The sequence below is a fragment of the Myotis daubentonii genome, chromosome 17, assembly GCF_963259705.1.
Source record: "Myotis daubentonii chromosome 17, mMyoDau2.1, whole genome shotgun sequence".
Classification (NCBI taxonomy): Eukaryota; Metazoa; Chordata; class Mammalia; order Chiroptera; family Vespertilionidae; genus Myotis; species Myotis daubentonii.
The window spans coordinates 47753871-47775216 of NC_081856.1; the positions used below are offsets into that span (position 1 = coordinate 47753871).

The window sequence follows — 21346 nt, forward strand, 5'->3', positions numbered from 1 at the left end:
TCAGTTTTCCCTCTGATTAAACTAAATTGGGCACAGACTTGGCAGGTTTTACATATACTATGCAACTCATCACCATTTCCAAGATATTTACTACACAGTTTGACATGTAGTTTTACATATTACATACGAATCTCCCAGACACCCGGGTTGCTCAGCATCTACCTGATAGGTCAGTTTTCTATCAACATCTGGCAGACCATGGGTTTTCTTTTTCCCCATTTTTTTCCTCTTGAAGAAAGGCACTTACCAGGTTTACTGTGGTTGCTGTGTGGTTTCCTGGGAAGCTTTGCTAGTTTATAATTTTTCCTCCGACACGTTTAAAAAAGTATGGCATTTTGCTTTTTATTGAATCCCAAGTGCACGTCCTATGCTTTATCTCATATACCTCTTCAAGGATGCTTGAATACCAAATAGCCATCAGAAGAAAGTATATCACCTCCCTCCAGAGCAAAGGGCAAGCCTGCTTAATGCCCAGCATAAGAAAGAATGCCTTGCCCTAACCGGTTTGGCTCAATGGATAGAGCGTCAGCCTGTGGACTCAGGGGTCCCAGGTTCGATTCCAGTCAGGGGCATGTACCTTGGTTGCGGGCACATCCCCAGTAGGGAGTGTGCAGGAGGCAGCTGATTGATATTTCTCTCTCATCGATGTTTCTAACTCTCTATCCCTCTCCCTTCCTCTCTGTAAAAAATTAATAAAATATATTTTTAAAAAAGAATGCCTTTCTGCAGAGCAGAAGGAAGGATGTTTATCGCCTACAATAAAATATTTGGATTCCCTGAGCCCAAGGTTCCTTTACTATAATGCAACCCACTCGATGTGTTCTCACCCATCTGGACCTATCTGTGTCACCTCCGTGGGACATGGGGACAGGGAGAGCTTATGCTACTTGCTGTGCTGGGAGTAAATTCTTAATCTCTGACCAGGAATCTCATGTTCTGTCAGAACCTCGACACTCGGTCAGGCTAAATTTAGCTTGCAAATAATTGTTCGTTTGTAAAATCTCAGACTCTTTCAACAGCCAGGACATGGACTAATTATTATTATCTTACAATTATCTTAGCCATTGTTAATAATTAAGAAGCCATTTATAAAATATTTAGAATTACAGATATTTTAATATAAATTGGATTATTTGCATAAGAGTTCTATTTCTGTTGCTACTAGTGTAGTTTTGTTTAAAATGAATGACATCTATTCACCTTAGCCTCATGTTGTTTGCAAGGGATCAGTAACAAAAAAAATAATTAAAAATATGTATATTTGAAGATGTCATGTTTAGTTTCTTCCAACAAATAATTAGAAATTTATTTATAAGCATGTAAATTTTTACCAAATTTGTAATTTGAATTTAACATCTAGGTCAGATGTCATTAAAATATTGATTGAAAAAATATATAAATTGCTAGACAAAACAAACAAACTAAATCAAAACACCAAAAAAAAAAGATTTAAAAAATCCATTATATTTCTGCATGGAAAAAATACCTATAGTATGAAAAATTAGGGAATAATTGTCTCCTTGTCTTTAATAGATGACCTCCCAGAAAACAATTATTTCCTATTTTTTCATACTATAGAAGATTGTTCATGCACCTCAGAAAAACAGTTAGTATCCAAATTTAATAGGGGAGTAACAGGAAAGCAAAGCAATGCTCTCAAATGTTTCAAGTAAAATTACAATAAATTATAATTGAAAATGAACACTTTGAAAAAATATTTGGCACCTCATCTGTTTTTCTTCAGATAATTTTGCTCTCAGCTTTATACAAATATTAAAGATACCTGTTGCTCATGTTTGCTTTGAGAATGCAATAGCACAACGTGAAAATGCTTGGGAAAATCACAACCATTAACAAAAGTGTGGCTAACTCCCCTTTACTCTTTGTTGATAATTTATTTAAGATTTAATCATTACAATGCATAATTGCATATTTGTTGGCAAACAAACTCTTTAATCCAACAAAATTTTCTTTTAATGATTTTCATCAAAAGTTTCTAGATTAGCCCTAGCCAGTTGTCTCGGTGGATAGAGCGTTGGCCTGCGGACTGAAAGGTCCCAGGTTCAATTCTGGTCAAGGGCACATGCCACGGTTGTGTGCTTGATTCCCAGTAGGGGGTGTGCAGGAGGCAGCTGATCAATGATTCTCTCTCATCATTGATGTTTCTATCTCTCTCTCCCTCTCCCTTTCTGTCTAAAAAATCAATAAAAATGTTTTTTAACAGTTATTAGATTAAATTACTATCCAAAAAGTTATACCACTATATATTTGCATAAATATATGTCCGAGATATTTTTCTATGTGTAAATGAATGTATATATGTATATAATTTCAAGCAATGCCTAAGTATGACTATGCATATATTTACATTACAAACATAAGTAATATCCAAAGATACAAAATGAATATTTGCATCCCAGACATTTTTTATACCGAAAGAAAAAACACAATGAATTCTTGACCTATAAGATATCTTTTTAGTTTTATAAGAACCCTTTAATTTTTGTGTTGTAGTTTATCTTAGTTTTCCCAAATATTACATGTAACTTTTTCTGGGCTCTTGGTTTCTTAAAACTATCACCTCCAAAGGATTTGAGGAGAAATGTAATGTACTTTGCCACCTTTGTCAGACACAATTCTTTTATAATGCATTATGACACCATGTAGTCATATCTCCAAACCACTGCAGTGTAAACATGGATATTCTTATGGATCTATTCAGGTGGATCTAGAGACTGACTACTTTTATCCATTAAGTGGTACTCTTCTCATATAATAGAGCCAGTTTGAATTTTGAAAAATGTGTTTTTCTCCCAGGTGGGTGTGTTTAGGAAGAATCTGAACTCTTAAATTCTTTATTCTGGGGCTTGTCAAAAGTTTCTTGCCTTTGGACTTTATAAAATCATAGGCTTTAGAAACTCTTTAAGAAATTAATGTATAAATGCTTTTTAAAAGATATATCTGGGCATGAAATTGCAAGAATGGGAGCAGTAATTCAATTTAGTTACTGTTGATAAATGGTCAATCTCTTCTTTCAGAGGCAATAGTAATAATCCAATGACAGTATAAGTGAATGTCTTACTCTGTTTCACCCACAAACACGTATTCATTAATATCATGCAATAGAAAATTATAAAGAAGGACAAAATAGTGTACTGTTGTAAATACCAGAGGAGGAGTTTTCAAGAGTATAAAGTCTTCTCTTTTGTAATTCACCGTATGTTTTACTTTGAAATCTTATTTCCATATGCCATTTCATTTTGGGTCTGCATTTTCGTAGTGTTAGAATGTCAATTTTCTACGATAACTTACTTTTATTAACTTATGTCATTAAAACTCTCTAATAGCACTTAAAAACAAACTTTACATGTTATTTTTATACATTTCAGTGCAGGTCCACCATTTAGATACTATCGTGACCATACAATGAATATGTGTTACATATTTTATACATCAATTATCTTAATATTATTCATTCTGATAAATAGCTTGTTTCCTTACATCGTCCTGTTTGTGATTAAAATGTTAAGTTCCAGGGAGACTCATTCATGCGTGTCACTTTTTAATTAAGAAGAGAAAGATTAGTCAACCTTTTTTCAAGAGATAACCACATGAAAGTCAACTTTTAATTACCCCTTTTGAAGCTTCAGTCCCAGTTGCTAACTGAGGTTCCAGAATGAAGGTTGGGAATGAGCTGCCACTTGAGAGAAGAGTTTCTCACATGTAGATCATGTCTGAATGCTGAGGGGTGTAGGGCAAGGAAAGAGACATTCCCCACCACACTGAGCCATGGCGGTGGGCTGATACTTGGTTACAGCAGGGACTCAGACGTGTTCCACCCTTCCTTCTCCCTTCCTTATACCCTGGGAGCTCTTGGTCCACACAGGGGACGGTAACATCATCTGCCCCCAGCATCGGCTTCATCTTCTTACACGTCAGTAGCATTCTCCTCTCTTACACCGGATGCTGTGCTCAATGGCCAACCCTTTCTCTCTTTGCAGACTGAGTCCTTTGCGGTGCCATAGCACATGGATTTCAGGACTGCCTGTGAGGAGGTAGGTTACGTGGCTTTGTGCTTTTCAGCTTTTTTCAAAACGGGAAGCCCTTGGGCTGCCTTTTATATAAGCGGGACACTGTGTTTGGTGGAGGGAGGAGGGATGGGTTTATTTTACGTCCAGAGTAGCCTCTGTTTCTGAAGACTAGAAAGTCAAAGGGCGCCTGGGGAAGGCGCAGGTATAGTCACTCTTCCTTTAAGAAGGAGACGGGAGCATATTCGGCTTATTATTACGTCGCCCTGCTCCATAAACTAGCGCTGCAGGATTCCAGTAGTGGCAAGGTTGGAAGTAATTCTTTCACGTTAATGGTTATAACTCAGAAGTCATCGAAGGTCCCTTTCGGCACTAAAATTCTAGGATTTTATGACTTCAGTATTCTATAACTATTTCAATATAATTTAATTATTAATCCATGGCCATTCAGATTCTCTCCAGAACTGTCATCACTCCTCAGTATGAGTGAGTGTCGTGACACTGCTCTTCCAAGGATAGTGAAGGGCATGCAAGTGTGCAGCCAGGAGAGCTGGACTTGGGCCTCCAGGGACTGTAGCTCTTCTATTTTCGGAAGAAATACTATCTTTTTTACCCAACAAAGGGCATTCAAAGCATCGTCTTCTCATTTTTTCAGGTAAAATGCTAACATTCATAGGTTAAAATATTTCACACATTTGCCTAGAAGATTTAAATTTTTTTTTTAATTTTTAGACAAAACCATAACTAGGTTACCTATGATCGAGTTAAAAACAAACCAGCAAAAAGCTTCTGTTATTAACATTTAGGAAGATTTTTTTAAATGAAATGTCATGTGTTAACATTCTTGCAAAAATATCTTTTTAAAAAGTGCCCCAGTTTATTCATAGCTCAGAACCGAATTCTGAAAATGAGTTGCTTTTATATTTTTAAGGCTTATGTTTCTTACATTATAGTTATTGATTTACAAACCTCTCAATGCACTGAGTACTATAACATACGTATATTATTATAACAAAAGCTGCCTCATTCTCTCAGGACCGAAGCTTAAGCTCAAAGACTGGATTTTGCTTTCCAGGCAACTATCTAATAATTAGGGGACATTTTGCACATTATTTGCATGTGGAGCGAATGAAACTTTGACTGCATTGGGAATGTGATGAGAAAAGCTCCTTTTTACTGTTTTAGTCCCTTGAACTTTCCGAAGGTGATCTTTTATGTCTCGTTGATGTGTAAAAATAATGTATGTAAGGCCTCTCAGGGAAAGGCCCCTCTCCCCTCCCCAACCGGAGCAGAGCATTATTTGTGAACGCTATTTCTTCCATTGCATTGGGTGGGGGCGGGGAGGGGGGGGAAGGCCTGATTGTACCGTGCCTTGAAAAATCAACAAATGAGAGTTCAAACGGTGTAACACTGTTCAAAACCAAAGAGCATTAGGTGCCCGTGTCTTTATTCTGCTCACTGTGTTACTGCAGATGAATTATCCTTTGCCACTGCTCAGCGAAATTATCATATATGCCTAATGCTTAAGCATCGCTTGTATGATTTAATTTTATTTTTTCCAGTTTCCTCGCATGGTAGTGTCTCTGTTACTGGTTTTTAAGAACTTGTTTATGGCTAAAGAGATGTTAACCATTTCACATGCATTGCAAATGAAATACCTTGTTTTTTGTTATTATTTTACTCTGGTGTCTTACTCTTTGGTTGTATCAAATTTGTGTGTTAAATACTAGTGTAACCAAGTTCTGTTTACAAGAAAAAATCAACAGATGTGCTCAACTATGTTCACATGGCTTTGATATTATTTACACCCTTCTGTCCGGATGCTGGCTTCTGGTTGAGATCACATTATAAGCATGAGAGACTTTTCTATGTGAAAAACAGAAAATTATGTTTTATCTGAGGAAACATGTAATTTGCTTTCCTTGAAATATCATCCTCCAGACATATCCATTGGAGTGATGCTTTAGAATAGATTAATGGACACAATTTAGTGAGTTCCTGCTGTGTATTTGTCTCACAGAGGAGGAAAGGACATCTGCAAAGCCTTAATTTTCTTTGAAGTAGATGATAACCCTTAGGAAATAATTACAGGGTAATATCATATCAAGTGGGATAGAGGGTGTAATGGTATGTATTAGTGCAGGTATAAAGCAGTTTACAGAGAGAATTGTCTTGGGAGGCTGCTTTATCTAAGCATATTCTTATCAACATTATGAAACATCCTTTTAAAGAAACACACCTCTAGCAATTCACATTAAATTTCTATTTCAAGAGAAAGCCTAGTATTATTTGCATGGAATTGGGTGTTCATTAAATACTAAGAACATAAATGCTTTCTATGAGCTTATCCCGTTCCCTAAATGAGCACTAAATCAATAATCATTAAATTAAAATGCAGTTGCCAAAGTGGTCACTCTTCCTATGGATTTGGTGCAGCATAACAGCCAGAGACTATATGATGTCTCAAAAAATGTTTCATTTTGTATCTCTGACCAATGGGAAGTCGGGCACGTGCTAGGGAGAAGCTGCTTATTTATTGGGGTGCATAGTATAACACTGACCTGCTTCAGGAGGTGACAAGTTTAAAGCTACGTGGCGCAAGTTTGGAAATCATCACCGGCTGTTTCAAATTCCCAAAACAGTGTGAAGCAAACAGTGGATTGTGAATCAAGGGGAAAAAAGGCTCTGTTTTTGATTAATTGTATTAATTTAGGCAGTTCACATTGCCTCTTTACTTTTTAAATTTATCTTTATTGTTGGAAGTATTACAGATGTTCCATTACCCCCTTCCACCATTAACCCTCTTCACTCCCCACCCAGGCCTTCACCACACTATTATCTGTCATTGGGTTATGCATATATGCATATAGGTTTTTTGGTTTATTTCTTCCCAGCGTCTTTATCCTTCTTCCCTTATCTGTACAAAGTGTGTGTGTGTGAGTGTGTGTGTGTGTGTGAGTGTGTATGTGTGTGTGAGTGTGTGTGTGAGTGTGTGTGTGTGAGTGTGTGTGTGTGAGTGTGTGTGTGTGTGTGAGTGTGTGAGTGTGTGTGTGTGTGTGAGTGTGTGTGTGAGTGTGTGTGTGAGTGTGTGTGTGAGTGTGTGTGTGTGTGTTTGTTGGTGACTAGAAATGATGAAATGGCGAAGGTTAGAGAAGATGTTTAGGGGGTTCATTTTCAGATTTAAAATTCCATGATAGAGACAGAAAGTAGATTAACATGGTTGCCTAGGCCTGAGGAAGGGGCTGGGAAAATGGTGGCAATAGGTTTCTTTTTGGAGAAAATTGATTATAATGGTAGTTCTATAACTTAATATACAAAAGTTCCCACATTGAATTATATAATTTAAGGGTTGAATTGTATAGCATGTAAATTGTAATTCAATAAAGCTGTTACAGAAACTCTATAATTAGATAAGTATTAAACAAAATGTGCATTAATTTTCTAACATAGTATAAAAACTACACTCTTTACTCTCCAAATGTTCATGTGGATTTTCTGACATCGTCTCCATTATCGGGGGTCAGGGCGGGGGGGACTTGGCGTGAAATGGTTATCCCTTTCTCTGCACCTACGTTAGGTGTTCAGTCTCAGACTCATCAGAGTGTGTTTTCTGTAGCTCTGACGTGTTATTCAGCATGTTTTACAGGAAATAAACCACCCAGCATAATGTATAAGCTAAGCATAATATGTTCTCTGTTTTTGTCTGAAGACAAAGACAGGGATTTGTTTGCTGCAGGATGGCAATCAGGAGCCTTTCAAAGTCCGGCTGCACCTGGCCAAAGACATTCTGATGATCCAGGAGCAGGATGTGATATGTGTGTCTGGTGAGCCTTTCTATTCTGGTGTAAGTAGCTCTTTCTTCCGTTGAAGATTTTTGTTTGTGTTCGTGAAAATATTTATCCACAGAAAACTATTCGTATGTTTTCCTTTTATTGTAGAGCCTAGTCCAGCGGTTCTCAACCTGTGGGTCGCGACCCCTGAAAATACACCCTGCGTATCAGATATTTACATGACGATTCATAACAGTAGCAACATTACAGTTATGAAGTAGCAACGAAAATAATTTTAGGGTTGGGGGTCACCACAACATGAGGAACTGTATGAAAGGGGCGCGGCATTAGGAAGGTTGAGAACCACTGGGCCCTAGTCGATCATCCTGCGTGAAATTTTTGTTTACATCATTAAGGGAGCAGGGTCCTTGCAGAAGTACCCATACTGGCTCCACGGCCACACATTTAGATGCCGTCTTCAGTGTGGCATCTCATTGTTAACGAACAATGTACATTGTACATGTATGTACATTATCATGACATCTAACATAAAGCCATTTCACTGCTTTCTTTCCAATTGTTATGTTGTTTATTTCTATTTCCTGGTTTGCTGTACTACCATTGAGTAGAAATGAAGCAAGTCATGATCCTTGACTTGCTTTCAAACTCCGAGAGTGTACTTAATGTGAAACATAATGCTAGTGAGAAGAGACGTGGTCATTAGATGCTCAGGTTAAGGAAGTCCCATCCCATTCAGACTTTGCAGAAAGTGCTTCTTATAAATGAGTGTCAAACTTCATCAAGTGATTTTTTTGCATTTGCTGAGATTATTATGGGATATTTCTCTTCAATTCTATCCAAGTTCTCCCCCGAACTTTTTTCAAAAGAGAGAGTAGGTCTGTGTATATTCGTTATTTCAGCTGCCACATTTAAAACCAATAACAATATTTCAGTGTTGAAATACTGAATTTCACAAATTATAAAATTTTATTGATCCAGGTCCTGTGTAATATGTTTATGCCAGATTTATATAAGTCATATTTCTGTAGTTAAAAAAAAAGAATGAAAGGAGGGAGGAAGGGAGGAAGGAAGGAAGGAAGGAAGGAAGGAAGGAAGGAAGGAAGGAAGGAAGGGAGGGAGGGAGGGAGGGAGGGAGGGAGGGAGGGAGGCAGGGAGGGAGGAAGAAAGAAGAGATACAGCACTAGCTTTTCCTTAACTAAAAGAGAGGGTAATCCCATGGGAGCAATTTAATCTAACTTGACAGCAAGACCCTTGGTTCAGGATGATTTAAATAGTCTGTGACAAAAGAATGGTCAGCAGTCTGCAAAAAGGCCATTAGCTTTACTTAGCGAGGGCCCATTGATTTAGGATCCGGTGTGACTCCCATTGGATGTTAGTGAGGAGTGAGGTGGAAAGTTCAGCATTATTCACCACCCACAAGACACTCCAAGGTAAGTCTGTTAATAAGCTGAAAATTAAGTCTTCAAGCTAAAGAGCTACAGTGTCTGGGGAATCCCGGAAGCCAACTGTTTGATACTTACTGTAATTTTCTTCTCAGATCACATATGGCAACGAAGTTAAGGTGATGTCTTTAATGTTATTGTACAACAAATGATAAGTTCTAAAACTTGTCCTGTTTTATAGTAAAATTGTTTTTCTTAAATGAAACTAATTTCACCTAAGGATATCTTCCACAGCGGTATTTCAGTGCTAGTTAGAAGAACAATGAGTGTGATTGATAATTTATGGCTCTTTCTGAGACTAAATTAGCATTAGATAGAACTTGCTAGAACACTCAGACCTATGGTGTTAAATAAAAGTCCAACTTCATTCTTGCAGATGGGAAATGATATAAATAATGGAAAAGTTAAATCCCATTTGCTCAACCCAGCTCCAGGTTGAATGTGGAGTCTTGGAAAGTCTGCCTTCTATCCAATTATTTTTTCTTTATAGGAAATCTGTCCCTTCTTTCGGATTCCTTTGGAGATTTCAGAGTCTCTGCCTACGGTGGCCTGCAGGTTCACTCTGATGCATCTTATCTAAAGATGTTTGCTATTTGCTTTGCTTGAAAGACATACAACTTCTTAAATATGAGGATTTCTGCATTTCTTCCATTCAAAAGAATGATCAGTTATTAACTTTTTAAATGTTGCTTATTTCCCATTCCTTCTGTTCTTCCCTTGAATAATTTTTTGCGTGTATTTTACAACAGCTCCTTTGATTCTTCTCCTCTACTTTTTCTCATATTTTATACCTGTTTTTCTCTCTGTGGAGTGCTAAAGTAACTCCTTCAGTCTTCCTTTCAGTCCACTAAACTCTCTTTGGTTAAATTTAGTCTTTTGTTTGAACTATATATGGAAATTCTGACTCTGGTAATTATATTGTTTGCTTCTAAAAGTTCCATTCTGTCCCATTTAATAATATTCTGTCCCATCAAAATATTTTATATTACTGTCATTCATTTGACATCTCTTGTTCTAGTAATCATGGTAATCCTATTTCTGTGATTGAACCTGGAATTCTAGTATCTGCCATCTCTGTAGATCTTGGTGTGTTATTTGTCCCTTGTTTGTTTGTTTGCTGACTCACTCATTGTGCTCTATTTCCTCCTGTGACATTTCACTGTGAGCTTATGTTTGATTCTGTGGGGGAATATTTTGGAGTTTGACTCTATAATGTATTACAAAGACTATTTGCATCCTTAGACAAGTGCCTACGGATGCTAGCAATTTAGATATCCTTTAAACTTAATGCTCAATTAGGCTTTTGAGGCTACCCAGGTAGAACAAAATTCATTTCAAACCCACCTGTGGACCAACTCATTTACAGATTCTCAGAAGAATTGGTTTTTAATTCTTATATTGAGAGCCAAGTTCAAAATGGGCAAGTCTTCTACTATTACTCTTTCGGTGGTTGGGATCATTTTTCATCCTTACACTCTAAGACAGGGCCACTTCTCACCTTGCCCCTGTCCTGCTAGTTGTGGGCTCCCTGGGGAGGCCATGGGGGGGGGGGGCAGAGGTCACGTGAGCCTTCTTACCTCCTGGCTCTTCTTACCTTCATACCACTTCAACATTGTTTCTGACAACTTAGAGTTTTTTCTTCTTTGTTATTTCCCTGACATTAGTTTTTGTTTGTTTGTTTTGTTTTGTTCATGATTTTATTGTGCTGCCCTGGAGAGGGATTTCAGTATATTTGACTCAAGAGTGTCAGACCCGAGATTAGGTTTGTGTGTGTTGTTTTTTTAACGGTAGAAAGACTACTGGTTTTTAAATCAGACAGACTTGATTTATAATCTCAGCCTCACTATTTGCTAGCTTTGTAATCGGAAGTGAGTTCATTACCGCCTCTGAATATTGGTTCTCATGAGTGAAAAAGATGGAATACCTGATTTTCATAATTCACTTGACAGCATTAAATGAGATTGCATTACCATGGTGATTCCTAGCAGTGAACAATGAAGATTGTTCCCTTTTTCTCATTTTCTGATTATGTGCTATTTATATATTTTTGTCTTAGTTTCACAACCTTCATTTGAGGTCACAATTGTTTCCAAAAATAATGAATGAACTACAAATCTGGATATTTGTTCCTTTCTACAATTTATTTTGTGTACAACTTTGAATGCTTATTCCGGATGAGCAATTTGAGCTGGAAAAATAGTCTTTCTGTATAAAATTAGAAAATGACTCATCTCATCTCATCTCAAATGAAATGAGTGAATCTTTTTAAATACAAGAGTTTCATTATTAGTGCTTTAAATCAAAGTATTCTTAATATGACATAAGTAAAAAGAGCCTTAGATTATCTTAAAGATTATAGAATGCCCGGCTGGCATGGCTCAATGGTTGAGCATCAACCTATGAACCAGGAGGTCACAGTTCGATTCCTGATCAGGGCACATACCCAGGTTGTGGGCTCAATCCCAGTGTGGGGCATGCAGGGGGCAGCCAATCAATGGTTCTCTCTCATTGATGTTTCCATCTGTCTCTCTCTCTCCCTTTCTCTCTGAAATCAATAAAAATATATACTTATTTTTAAAAACAATCCTTTTGAACCTGGTTTATTTGCACTTGCAATTCCAGACATATACATGAATCATTTATGTGCTGGGACATGGCAGCCTTCCAGCTCTGCTCTCAAATCTTCATAACAATATGACTTGTAGTGATAAAGATAAGAACTTAGTTGACAAAGATAATATTTACCATTGACATTGAGTTACTTTGATGTAACTAAAACATGGTTATTCCTTAGATAATAAGAATGCATAATGTGAAATTGAGAAGAGATTTAAAATTTGATCCCAAAATATGTCCAAAAATCATTGGAAAGAAGAATTTTTTAGACATTTAACTATTTAATAACACTACAGACCTTTTATCTTGACAAATAAATTCTTAATGTTTGATTTTAAAATTACAAAACACTCCATTTATTGCAAGATTTGGGAGTCTCTATGCGGACACTGTGTGTGTGTGTGTGTGTGTGTGTGTGTGTGTGTGTGTGTGTGTGCGCACGCGCATAAAATAAAACCTAGCGTAGGGATATGTTGTGTAAATGCAGTTTTCTAAAAGCTAACCATTTTTACATCCTTTCTTTCAGGAAAGAACGGTGACCATTAGAAGACAAACTGTAGGAGGATTTGGATTAAGCATAAAGGTAACCTGTGTTTCCAGTTTAGCCTTATAAAGGTTGTACTATAATGCTGCATTTTTGTGTATTTTAATTTTATCTGATTAGTAATTAGATATATGGCTATAGCAAACTCCTCAATATTTGGATTGAAATGTAAGTTAAGTAGATTCTCATAGAACCTTGGTCACCTTTTGATTAAGAAATTTTGCAGAAGTATTTGGAACTTTTTTCTCACCTGGCATTAAATATAACTAATAAACATTTGTATCTGGTTTCATCTAAAATACCAAATATGGATGGTGTTTTAGTGTACATATCATACTTTAATCAACCAGAGTAGGAAATACTGACCTATCGATGAATGGAACAAGAGCAGGTTCTATGCTAATGAGATCGTAAGTTAAGTGTTGGTTGAATTCTATTCATACGCCTGTCCAATTTCTAAAAAAAAACACTGCAGTTTTAATTTTTCAAATTAAAAAGCACAATATATGATTTTATCTTTACAGGGGGGAGCGGAACATAACATTCCAGTGGTCATTTCAAAAATCTCCAAGGAGCAAAGAGGTAAATTGTTAAGAGAATAATACAGTAGCCATTCCTTTTCAGCTATTGTTTTTGAAAAATAAGATGGTATTTAAGAATCATAAATTGGTATGTCATTGAACAGCTCCAGCTTCCCCAAGACCTGGCAGCAGGTGACTGAGTCTGATTCCTGGGTCTATGCCCTTTATTACCCCAGGGAAGGGCTTCTCTAGGGAGAGTGAGAAGGAAAGAAAATAGAGGCTATGACTGCATATGAACTGGGGGGGGGGTGCATAGCATTTTAATTCTTCCATTAAACAAACATACAAAGAAATGAGATAATAACTCACATGAAGTATAAGCAATTTTATGTATTTATTATTTACAGTTTTCAGATGCAAGTTAACTCAGTTATCCCTCCACATAAAATGTTATCTAGGAAAAACACTGAAGATGTAAAGCGACGGAAATGTATACAATAATCAAATGTTTAAAAAGAAAGTGGGAGCTGATTCAAAGGCTGATGGACTGAGTGTCTAGATCTAAACTTTTTCATGGCTACCTTAAAATGGTCAGTACATGGTAAAATTTAGTCATCACCCAGAAGAGTGACTATTCTTTTTTAAAAACTGTACGATATGAAATGGTAGAACTAAAGAGAAATATCACAGCTCGTGTTTCAGTATTTGGGCTGAATCATGTGATTACTTTTGTATTTCCATTGTGCATCTTTTAAGATAATAACCATAGTAAGCATTTATTTTTTCTTTTATCAGTTTGACTTAAAAAAAAATCTTATCTGTGTGAAGAAAGTAGTTCATGCACAATCAGCTGTCCCTTTGCATTCACAGCAGAACTTTCGGGGCTGCTCTTCATCGGGGATGCGATCCTACAGGTATGCATTTTGCCAGTATTGTTTTATGGCAACCAAAACATGAAGTCAACCATGGTATACCATATGAAACTCTACTTCTCCTTCATTGCAGATAAATGGAATTAATGTGAGAAAATGCAGACATGAAGAAGTGGTGAGTTTTCTTTACTTTTTCTTTAAATCATTATTTTCTCCATCTGTAAATGAAGATTTAGTACATTGCTAAAAACTACTCATGTTATTGATTTGAAGGATATGACATTGGACCAATGTGCTATCAGATTTACAAAGGATCTCTTGATCTCTTAATTGGTTGTGTTTTTGTTTGTTTGTTTGTTTGTTTTCATATTTGAAATAGATCAGGGAGGACAGCCCAGGATGAAATGTAACTCAAAGATATACTTAAGGAGGGTCATTTGCTATGTTTTTTCCTATGTTTTTTTTTAAATTAATTCCTACCAATTATTGTCCACTAAGTATATATCTACATGAAATACATCTCAAAATTTTTGCAAATATTTAAAAGCAGTTAAATTTATGCCTGTAAAATCTCACACAGTAGCAGGTCAATTGGATGATCATATAAAGTCTGAGAGAGAGAGAGAGAGAGAGAGAGAGAGAGAGAGAGAGAGAGAGAGAGAGAACAGATTTTAACGGAGCTTAATTTTAAGGCAAACAGGTTTAACACTAGGTAGATTGGTCTTCAGTTTTTATTGTGGCATTTTGTTGGATTTTGTTAAACCTGCCGATCTGACACCTTGGCCTCAGATATTCTAATCCAGTCAATTTAGGTTGGACCAGGAATTAGGATTTTAAACAATCAGTTCAAGTGGTTCCATTGCATGTGGCTTCTAAACTATACTTTGGGAGAGGATGGAAAGTTCAGAAGCTTCTGTTTGAGATGCCGAGACGCCATAACAATTTTGCAGAAAGGAATAGGAAAATGTCAGGGACTTGGGAAAATGCTTGCCATGGTTGATTAAATAACACTTACAGAACGTTTGTTGCATTTCTGTCATTTCATGTGGGAAGGAAGAGAGGAGAAATTATGGTTAATTGTTTACACTCAAGGGTCAAGCAAAATATAACGTATTGTAAGCCTTTTGCTTCCTACAGCTCTCATTTATTTGGTTGTGTAATACATTGCTCCTCTGCTAAAAGGGATTTAGAAAACCCTCTGATATATTTACGTATTTCAACCCTCAAAGAGACAACCTCTAGTGTCTGTGAAAAGCTGAAGTTCTACAAGTAGTAATATTTATTAGGGAGGGTCCTTGATTAGGAGCACTTAGAATAATTAATCAGTATTCGTCACTTGTCTTTGTCGCCTTAAAAATCTTACTGGGGCCACCCCTATTGCCACTGGGTGGTGGATTTTATGTAAAATATGAATCCGTCACGTCTCAAGCTTCCTGCACGTATGCACAGAGGAAAGTAGTGTTTTAGGCAAGTGAGAGAACTCTGCATAGCAAAGAGCACTGTGTGCAGACTCATGTTAATTTTAAATATGGTAATGTAAGCAAAGATATTTTAACTTTAGTCTTTCCCCCCAAAAGTACAAAGTGATTTTAAGCTCATTATACTGGGAGCAAAATGAAGTGCATTCTCTTTTTCCAACCACATGCTGTTAGATGGAATCGTTTTTGCACTTTGCTCCTCAGAGGCAGGCAGCATGCTTAAGATAAATAGTGATGGACCCTTGATTAAACAGGTTAATGGGGCATGAAAGTTTAGAACACACTAATAATGCCACTTCTTAAGGACAACCATTCTCTTTCAAAGAAAGGGAATTTAGAATTGCATTACAAGAATGTGTGGTGCCCTAGCTGGTTTGGCTGAGTGGATAGAGTGTCAGCCTGCGGACTGAAGGGTCCCGGGTTTGATTCCGGTCAAGGGCACATGCCCGAGTTGCAGGCTCGATCCCCAGTAGGGGGTGTGCAGGAGGCAGCCAATCAATTATTCTCTCTCAGCATTGATGTTTCTGTCTCTCTCTCCCTCTCTCTTCCTCTCTGAAATAAAAAAATATAAAAAAACAAACAAATTATATGTGGTCCTTCACAATAAACTTTTATCTTTAAGATGCTTAACCTTATCTGCTTTGAAATATAGGTACTGACATTCTTATTTAATTTCAATCTTTTACTTCCCAACAGAGATTTGATGCTTTTGTCCTCACTATTAATTACCTGAACAAATAGACTTACTACACCTCAGTGGAACTAAGATGTTAATTAAATGTTTAAGAATGGATTTACATGGGCAGAAAAAGTACAAGCATCTCAGAGGACGTAGATGGTCTTAAAATAGCATGCTGATATTACCACTTCCTTAGTCCAAGTCAGTAATTCACATAAAGTTTCAAATTCAGAAACAGATTTTGTAGCCATGACTATATATTGTTTGTGCATGTAACTTTAATTAATCTACACTATTCAGTCACATTGTTAGAAATTCTGCATTTAGCTCGGATCAGCTTCACTCTTTTTATTTTGCTTTATTTTTATTTTTTCCATCACCATTGATCCCTTCTACGCCCTCTTCCACCTGCACCCCCACCCCACCCACACTGTTGTTCATGTCCATGATGATCAGCTTCACTCTTTTTTAAAATTTAATTTAATTTTTTAATATATTTTTTATTGATTTAAGGGAGGAAGGGAGAGGGAAAGATGGAAACATCAATGATGAGAGAGAATCATTGATTGGCTGCCTCCTGCATGCCCCACACTTGGGATCGAGCCCACAACCTGGGCATGTGCCCTTAACCAGAATCAAACCTGGGACCCCTCAGTCTGCAGGCTGGTGCTCTATCCATCAAGCCAAACTGGCTAGGGCCAGCTTCACTCTTAAGAAGGCTTCAACAGTATAGCTGTTACTTTTGTATTGAAGTTTAAGGTTTGGATTAATGTAATGTATATGAAAATGCCAGCACAGCTCTGGGAACTTAGAAAAAGTATACGTTATTTTATGCCATCAAATACTATTGCTTCACACACTGGCACTTCTGGTGGAAGAGTTTGTATCCTGACTCTACAATCAAGATTGTTATAAATACAAATCTATTAATATAATTGAAATTTCTATCTCATAAGACTTTTAAAATAGAACAGGTCATTACAAGGCAAAGCAGGAACAATGGTTAGATGATTCCAGAGATTTTCTTCTAACAGAACATTTCTGATTTCAGGTTAGAGGTTCATGGGCCCTAAAAAAGAGATTCATCTGCTTTTTAAAAATTTTATGGTCTTAATAATAAAAATATTATAGCTCTGATCTGTGATTTTAAAATCAATTCTAAAAAGCTGTGTAATTCGTGGTGGAAAACCATCATGGTGGCAGGCAAGACCAGAGTGAGGGTGAGAGTGTGAATGGGTGAGTGTGTGCGAGGGAGAGTGTGCGCAGGTGTGAGTGTAGTTGGAAAACAATAGGAAATTGAAGAAAGAACTAGAGGATGATACAAACAAACGGAAGCATACACCTTGTTCATGGATTGGGAGAATTACCGTCATTAAAATGTGTATATGCTACTCAAAGCAATCTATAGATTCAGTGGAATTCTGATGAAAATATCTATGACATACTTCACAGAACTAGAACAAACACTTCTCTGATACTGTTTCTTATCAACAGTTGGAATCAGGTTATACATCTCCTAGTTACATCCTGTTGAGTTTGCTGATGAGTTTGGAAAATGTCTAAGAATTCCTTCTCTGTTGCTTTCACAAAGCAATATCCAAAGGAAGGCATACTTTATTGCCGCGCTTGACGTCCTTGACAATGCAATATTGGTTGCTGTTAATTCGGTGTGTGATTCCCGCCCTGTAGGGGAAGAGAGCTCGTTAGTTCCAGCAGTGAACAGAAACAGTGCTGGGCCGGTCTTCAGACCTCCATGCTGTGTGTCTGAGACATCTTTATTGCGTCTCCAGTTTATGAAGCTCCGATAGGAGCAGCGTCGGCAGCAGGGCTGTAGCTATTTCCCAGTCCAGCGATCTGACAAGTTGTTGCCCTGATCAATCTGTCACCACGTCCCTCCCATCTTTTCTCTCCTTAAGTTGTAGCTGTGGACCAGCACCACCTGGGGTTATGGCTGCCCCAGGTTGCCATGGAGACGGAGCAATAATAGAGACGGAAGCAGAGCTTTGTTTCCTCCTGTGATTACTGGCACACATTCCCTTGTTGTACCCAGCGCTTCAAATATAACCCAGGCAGGTGGCATGACAATAAGGGAATTTCAAAGACACGTGAGTCTAGTGTCTTTAACACTCCATCTGGGCAGGGAGTCCAGCTTCCCTTATTCTCACCTGCTTTTCAAAGAAAATGTTTGTGGGAATTGCAATCAGTCCTTCTCTCCAAGGCTGTCTCGCTTGAAAGTATTCTCTGCGAGTTTACATGCCCTCAAAAAACATTCTTCTACAATCTCTCTCTGAATAGAAACCATTTCTATTTTATGTCTCAAGTGAATAGTCTATAGATGGTATTCATTCGCTTCTATTCATTTTAAGGGCTAGAGCTTAACTTCCCTTGTTACTAAAGCATTGCTAGGAAGTCACAAGACATACTCAAGACTCGAGATGTCCTCTGACAAACTGTGGTTTTAATGTAGAGGCTCATCTAAACACAGACTGGCACAGAACTATTTTTAACATATTATCATTAATGTGTTTACCCCTTTCCTGGCAGTTCCTTTGGATTAAGATGACGCTGCAGTTTGGAGAGAAATGAAGGTGCTAATGAACCCTGAGTGCACGAACAGAAAGTTTTCCTAACGAGTGTTTTTTGTTGGTTTGTTTGTTCTTTTGTTTTTGTTTTTTGTCATTCAGGTACCAGGAGTGTCCTTAGGGAGTGTCCTTAGGGAGCATCCTTAGGGACTTCATTGGAATAGAAGTAGAAAAGTAGATGAGAGAGAAGTTCAAGAAGACAAAATAGACAATACGTTTATAATTTTGCTAACAGTCCATCCTTATATATTTTTAGTAATTCCATACAGGTAAGATAGGGACATATATGGCTTCCAAATAGAGTAAATGCCTCTCATAAAGTATCCGTTCTATGCATAATTCCATAAATATCTTATGGCTTATACAGTTGTCATCTCTCCAGTATTGTTGTGCATGATAAGTTTCTTCATGTATTTAGCAACATGTAAGGCAAACTATTTTCTCCCTATTCCTTTAATATATTCTATTTGGGAAATTCATTTACACTATTATAGTTGAGACATACACATCTATTTTTAAGTATTTGAAATTATCAGACTCCCAAAGAAACTACTGTTTTCCCCTGGCAGTTCAGCTGTGTTTCTCCCTGTGCAAACTTCAGTAACCAAGGAAATGCTCGCATAGCCTAATCTGGTGACCCCACAATGATGCTAATGGTATTAGAGGATACTGTACTCAATGAGTATCATGGGGGGAGGGGCATTTAAAATTCAGAATAACAAAAGTAAATTGACTTACACAATAGACTAAAATGACAATATATGGCAGAAAACAGCTCAAGCAACTCTAAAATGTTTACTTCTTAGGTCTGTGTTCTGCAAACACGATAATATGCACAAACAGATATTTAGTAATTGTATGCTGCAGCTGCAAATCTAATGTGGGTGTAATAGTGTTTGTTTTTTCAGATCTTGACAATTCATTTTGTATGAGATAATTTTATACAGAATTCTAAAAAAATAAGCAAGAGAGTTCCCTCTTTTCCTTCAAAATTCTACTTAATTCTGTGCACTATTTACAACCGAGACATTTATGTAGTTATGGTTTTTACTATCATACATTTAGAATAAATATGTGCATTAGTTATTTCACTCAAATGTGATTATACAACATATTTTCATCTATATGAGGCTTTTTTAATAACTCTGTATTTTCCTATATAAATATGGAGATGTTTTGTACCTCACTATCCTACCTCAAATATATCATAACTATATAGAAAAGTACACTAAAATATGTCCAGCCTGTTAAATATGTCTTTTTCTCTCACCTTCCATTATTTTTTAATACTTATGAAAGTAATTTCATTTTCTTATACTGTATTTATAAAAACTTACAAACTATTTTTGAAATATAATAAAGAGAGTCAGCATCTTTATTCAGTGCCTGATTTTAAATGACATGGTCTGATTGTTTTAACATTTAAGATAATTTTATTGCTTAGTAAAATTAACTTATTAAGGTTATTCATTCAAAAGTATGTAATGATGACATTTATGGGCCAGCTGAGGCTAAGCTATTTGAATTCATCTGTGAACAAGATATAGCTCGCTGCCCTTATGTAGCACACAATTTCATGGAGCTGAGACAGACTACATATTAGCACAGTATCCGGTAGATTACAAGGTGCAATTGAGCATGAAAAACGATGGGCAGGGCAGGTAAACAAGGAAAGAAAGGATGTGGAGAGCTATAATTTTAAATCAGCTGATAAAGGTAGGACTCATTTGAATGTTTTTGGAGCAAAGAGTAGAAGGAGGTAAAGATTTAGCCATGCAAATGTGTAGGAAAGGGCCATGCTAGACAGAGGGAAGAGTCATATTAAAGCAATATCATGAGTCTTCTTATATTCTTATTTTTCTTAACTTTTTTATTAGGAATTGCAGCTTAATTTGACAAAACGTCCTTTCAGAATTTCTAATGAAAAAGAAAAAAATCGACCTGTATCTATCTAATCTATCTATCTATCTATCTATCTATCTATCTATCTATCTATCATCTATCTATGTCACAATAATAGATAATGTATGTATATTTAACTTGTTGATGAAATTAATTATATTGGCAATAAATTCTTGATTTTTATCCAGATTTGCTCTGTTGAAATAAAGGCTCATAGAACAATTTAATTTGTCATTTGTTGGATTCTGTATGCTAATAGTGAATTTTGAATTATTTCATCCATATTCATATTAATGATAGTCTCTTATTTCTTCAAGCTATTCATGTAACCCTTTTATATTAATTTTTATTTATTTTAGTTTGATTTCATAATATGGATTGGAAAGATCACTAATTTTATGCTGGAATAATTTCTTCTTTAGGAATTAGATAAAACAAAGTCAAATATTGCTTGATTCATTAAGGTAACCATTTTGAGATTAAAACAAATAGTGGGAAGCATTTCTATTAGGTCTACTAAAGAACAAAGCATTCTGCTTGTTAAGTTAAAGTTCAACTCATGTAGGATGTGACTTTTCGTGGGCTTTTTGCATAAAATCTTGTTTTAATGGGGCCTTCGAAAGTGATGGAATTATTTTTAGTTTGAGCTTTGAAAATTTTAATAAAATTCGATCCAGTATTTCAACGTTCTTGCTTCACTAAAGCGAATGGCTCTTTCCCAGACTGCAGCACACCCATACTGGTGTAGTTCTGTGGCTGTGGTTCCTTTGCCAATGTAATTCTTAGAGGCTCTTTGCTGCTACTCTGATGATTCACTTACCTTGTGTCCTTAGGGCTCCTATTCCCTGCTAGTTCTATTTGAGGAGGTGAAAAGACCTTTCCCTAGTGCCC

The 21346-nt window shown here is 36.6% G+C and overlaps 1 protein-coding gene across 5 annotated transcripts in view; it reads left to right on the forward strand.

The window, feature by feature from the left end:
• Positions 1-21346, forward strand: part of SNTG1 (syntrophin gamma 1) — a 121025-nt gene that overhangs the window by 60498 nt on the left and 39181 nt on the right. For 4 of the 5 annotated variants that reach the window (XM_059672269.1, XM_059672270.1, XM_059672268.1 and 1 more), the window contains 6 exons: positions 4002-4055; positions 7738-7872; positions 12404-12460; positions 12946-13003; positions 13813-13856; positions 13948-13989. In XM_059672269.1, coding sequence (XP_059528252.1) covers positions 4029-4055; positions 7738-7872; positions 12404-12460; positions 12946-13003; positions 13813-13856; positions 13948-13989 — 363 coding nt within the window. In that variant the 5' untranslated portion in view covers positions 4002-4028. The remainder of the gene's footprint in view (positions 1-4001; positions 4056-7737; positions 7873-12403; positions 12461-12945; positions 13004-13812; positions 13857-13947; positions 13990-21346) is intronic. The other variant, XM_059672273.1, reaches the window with a different exon arrangement.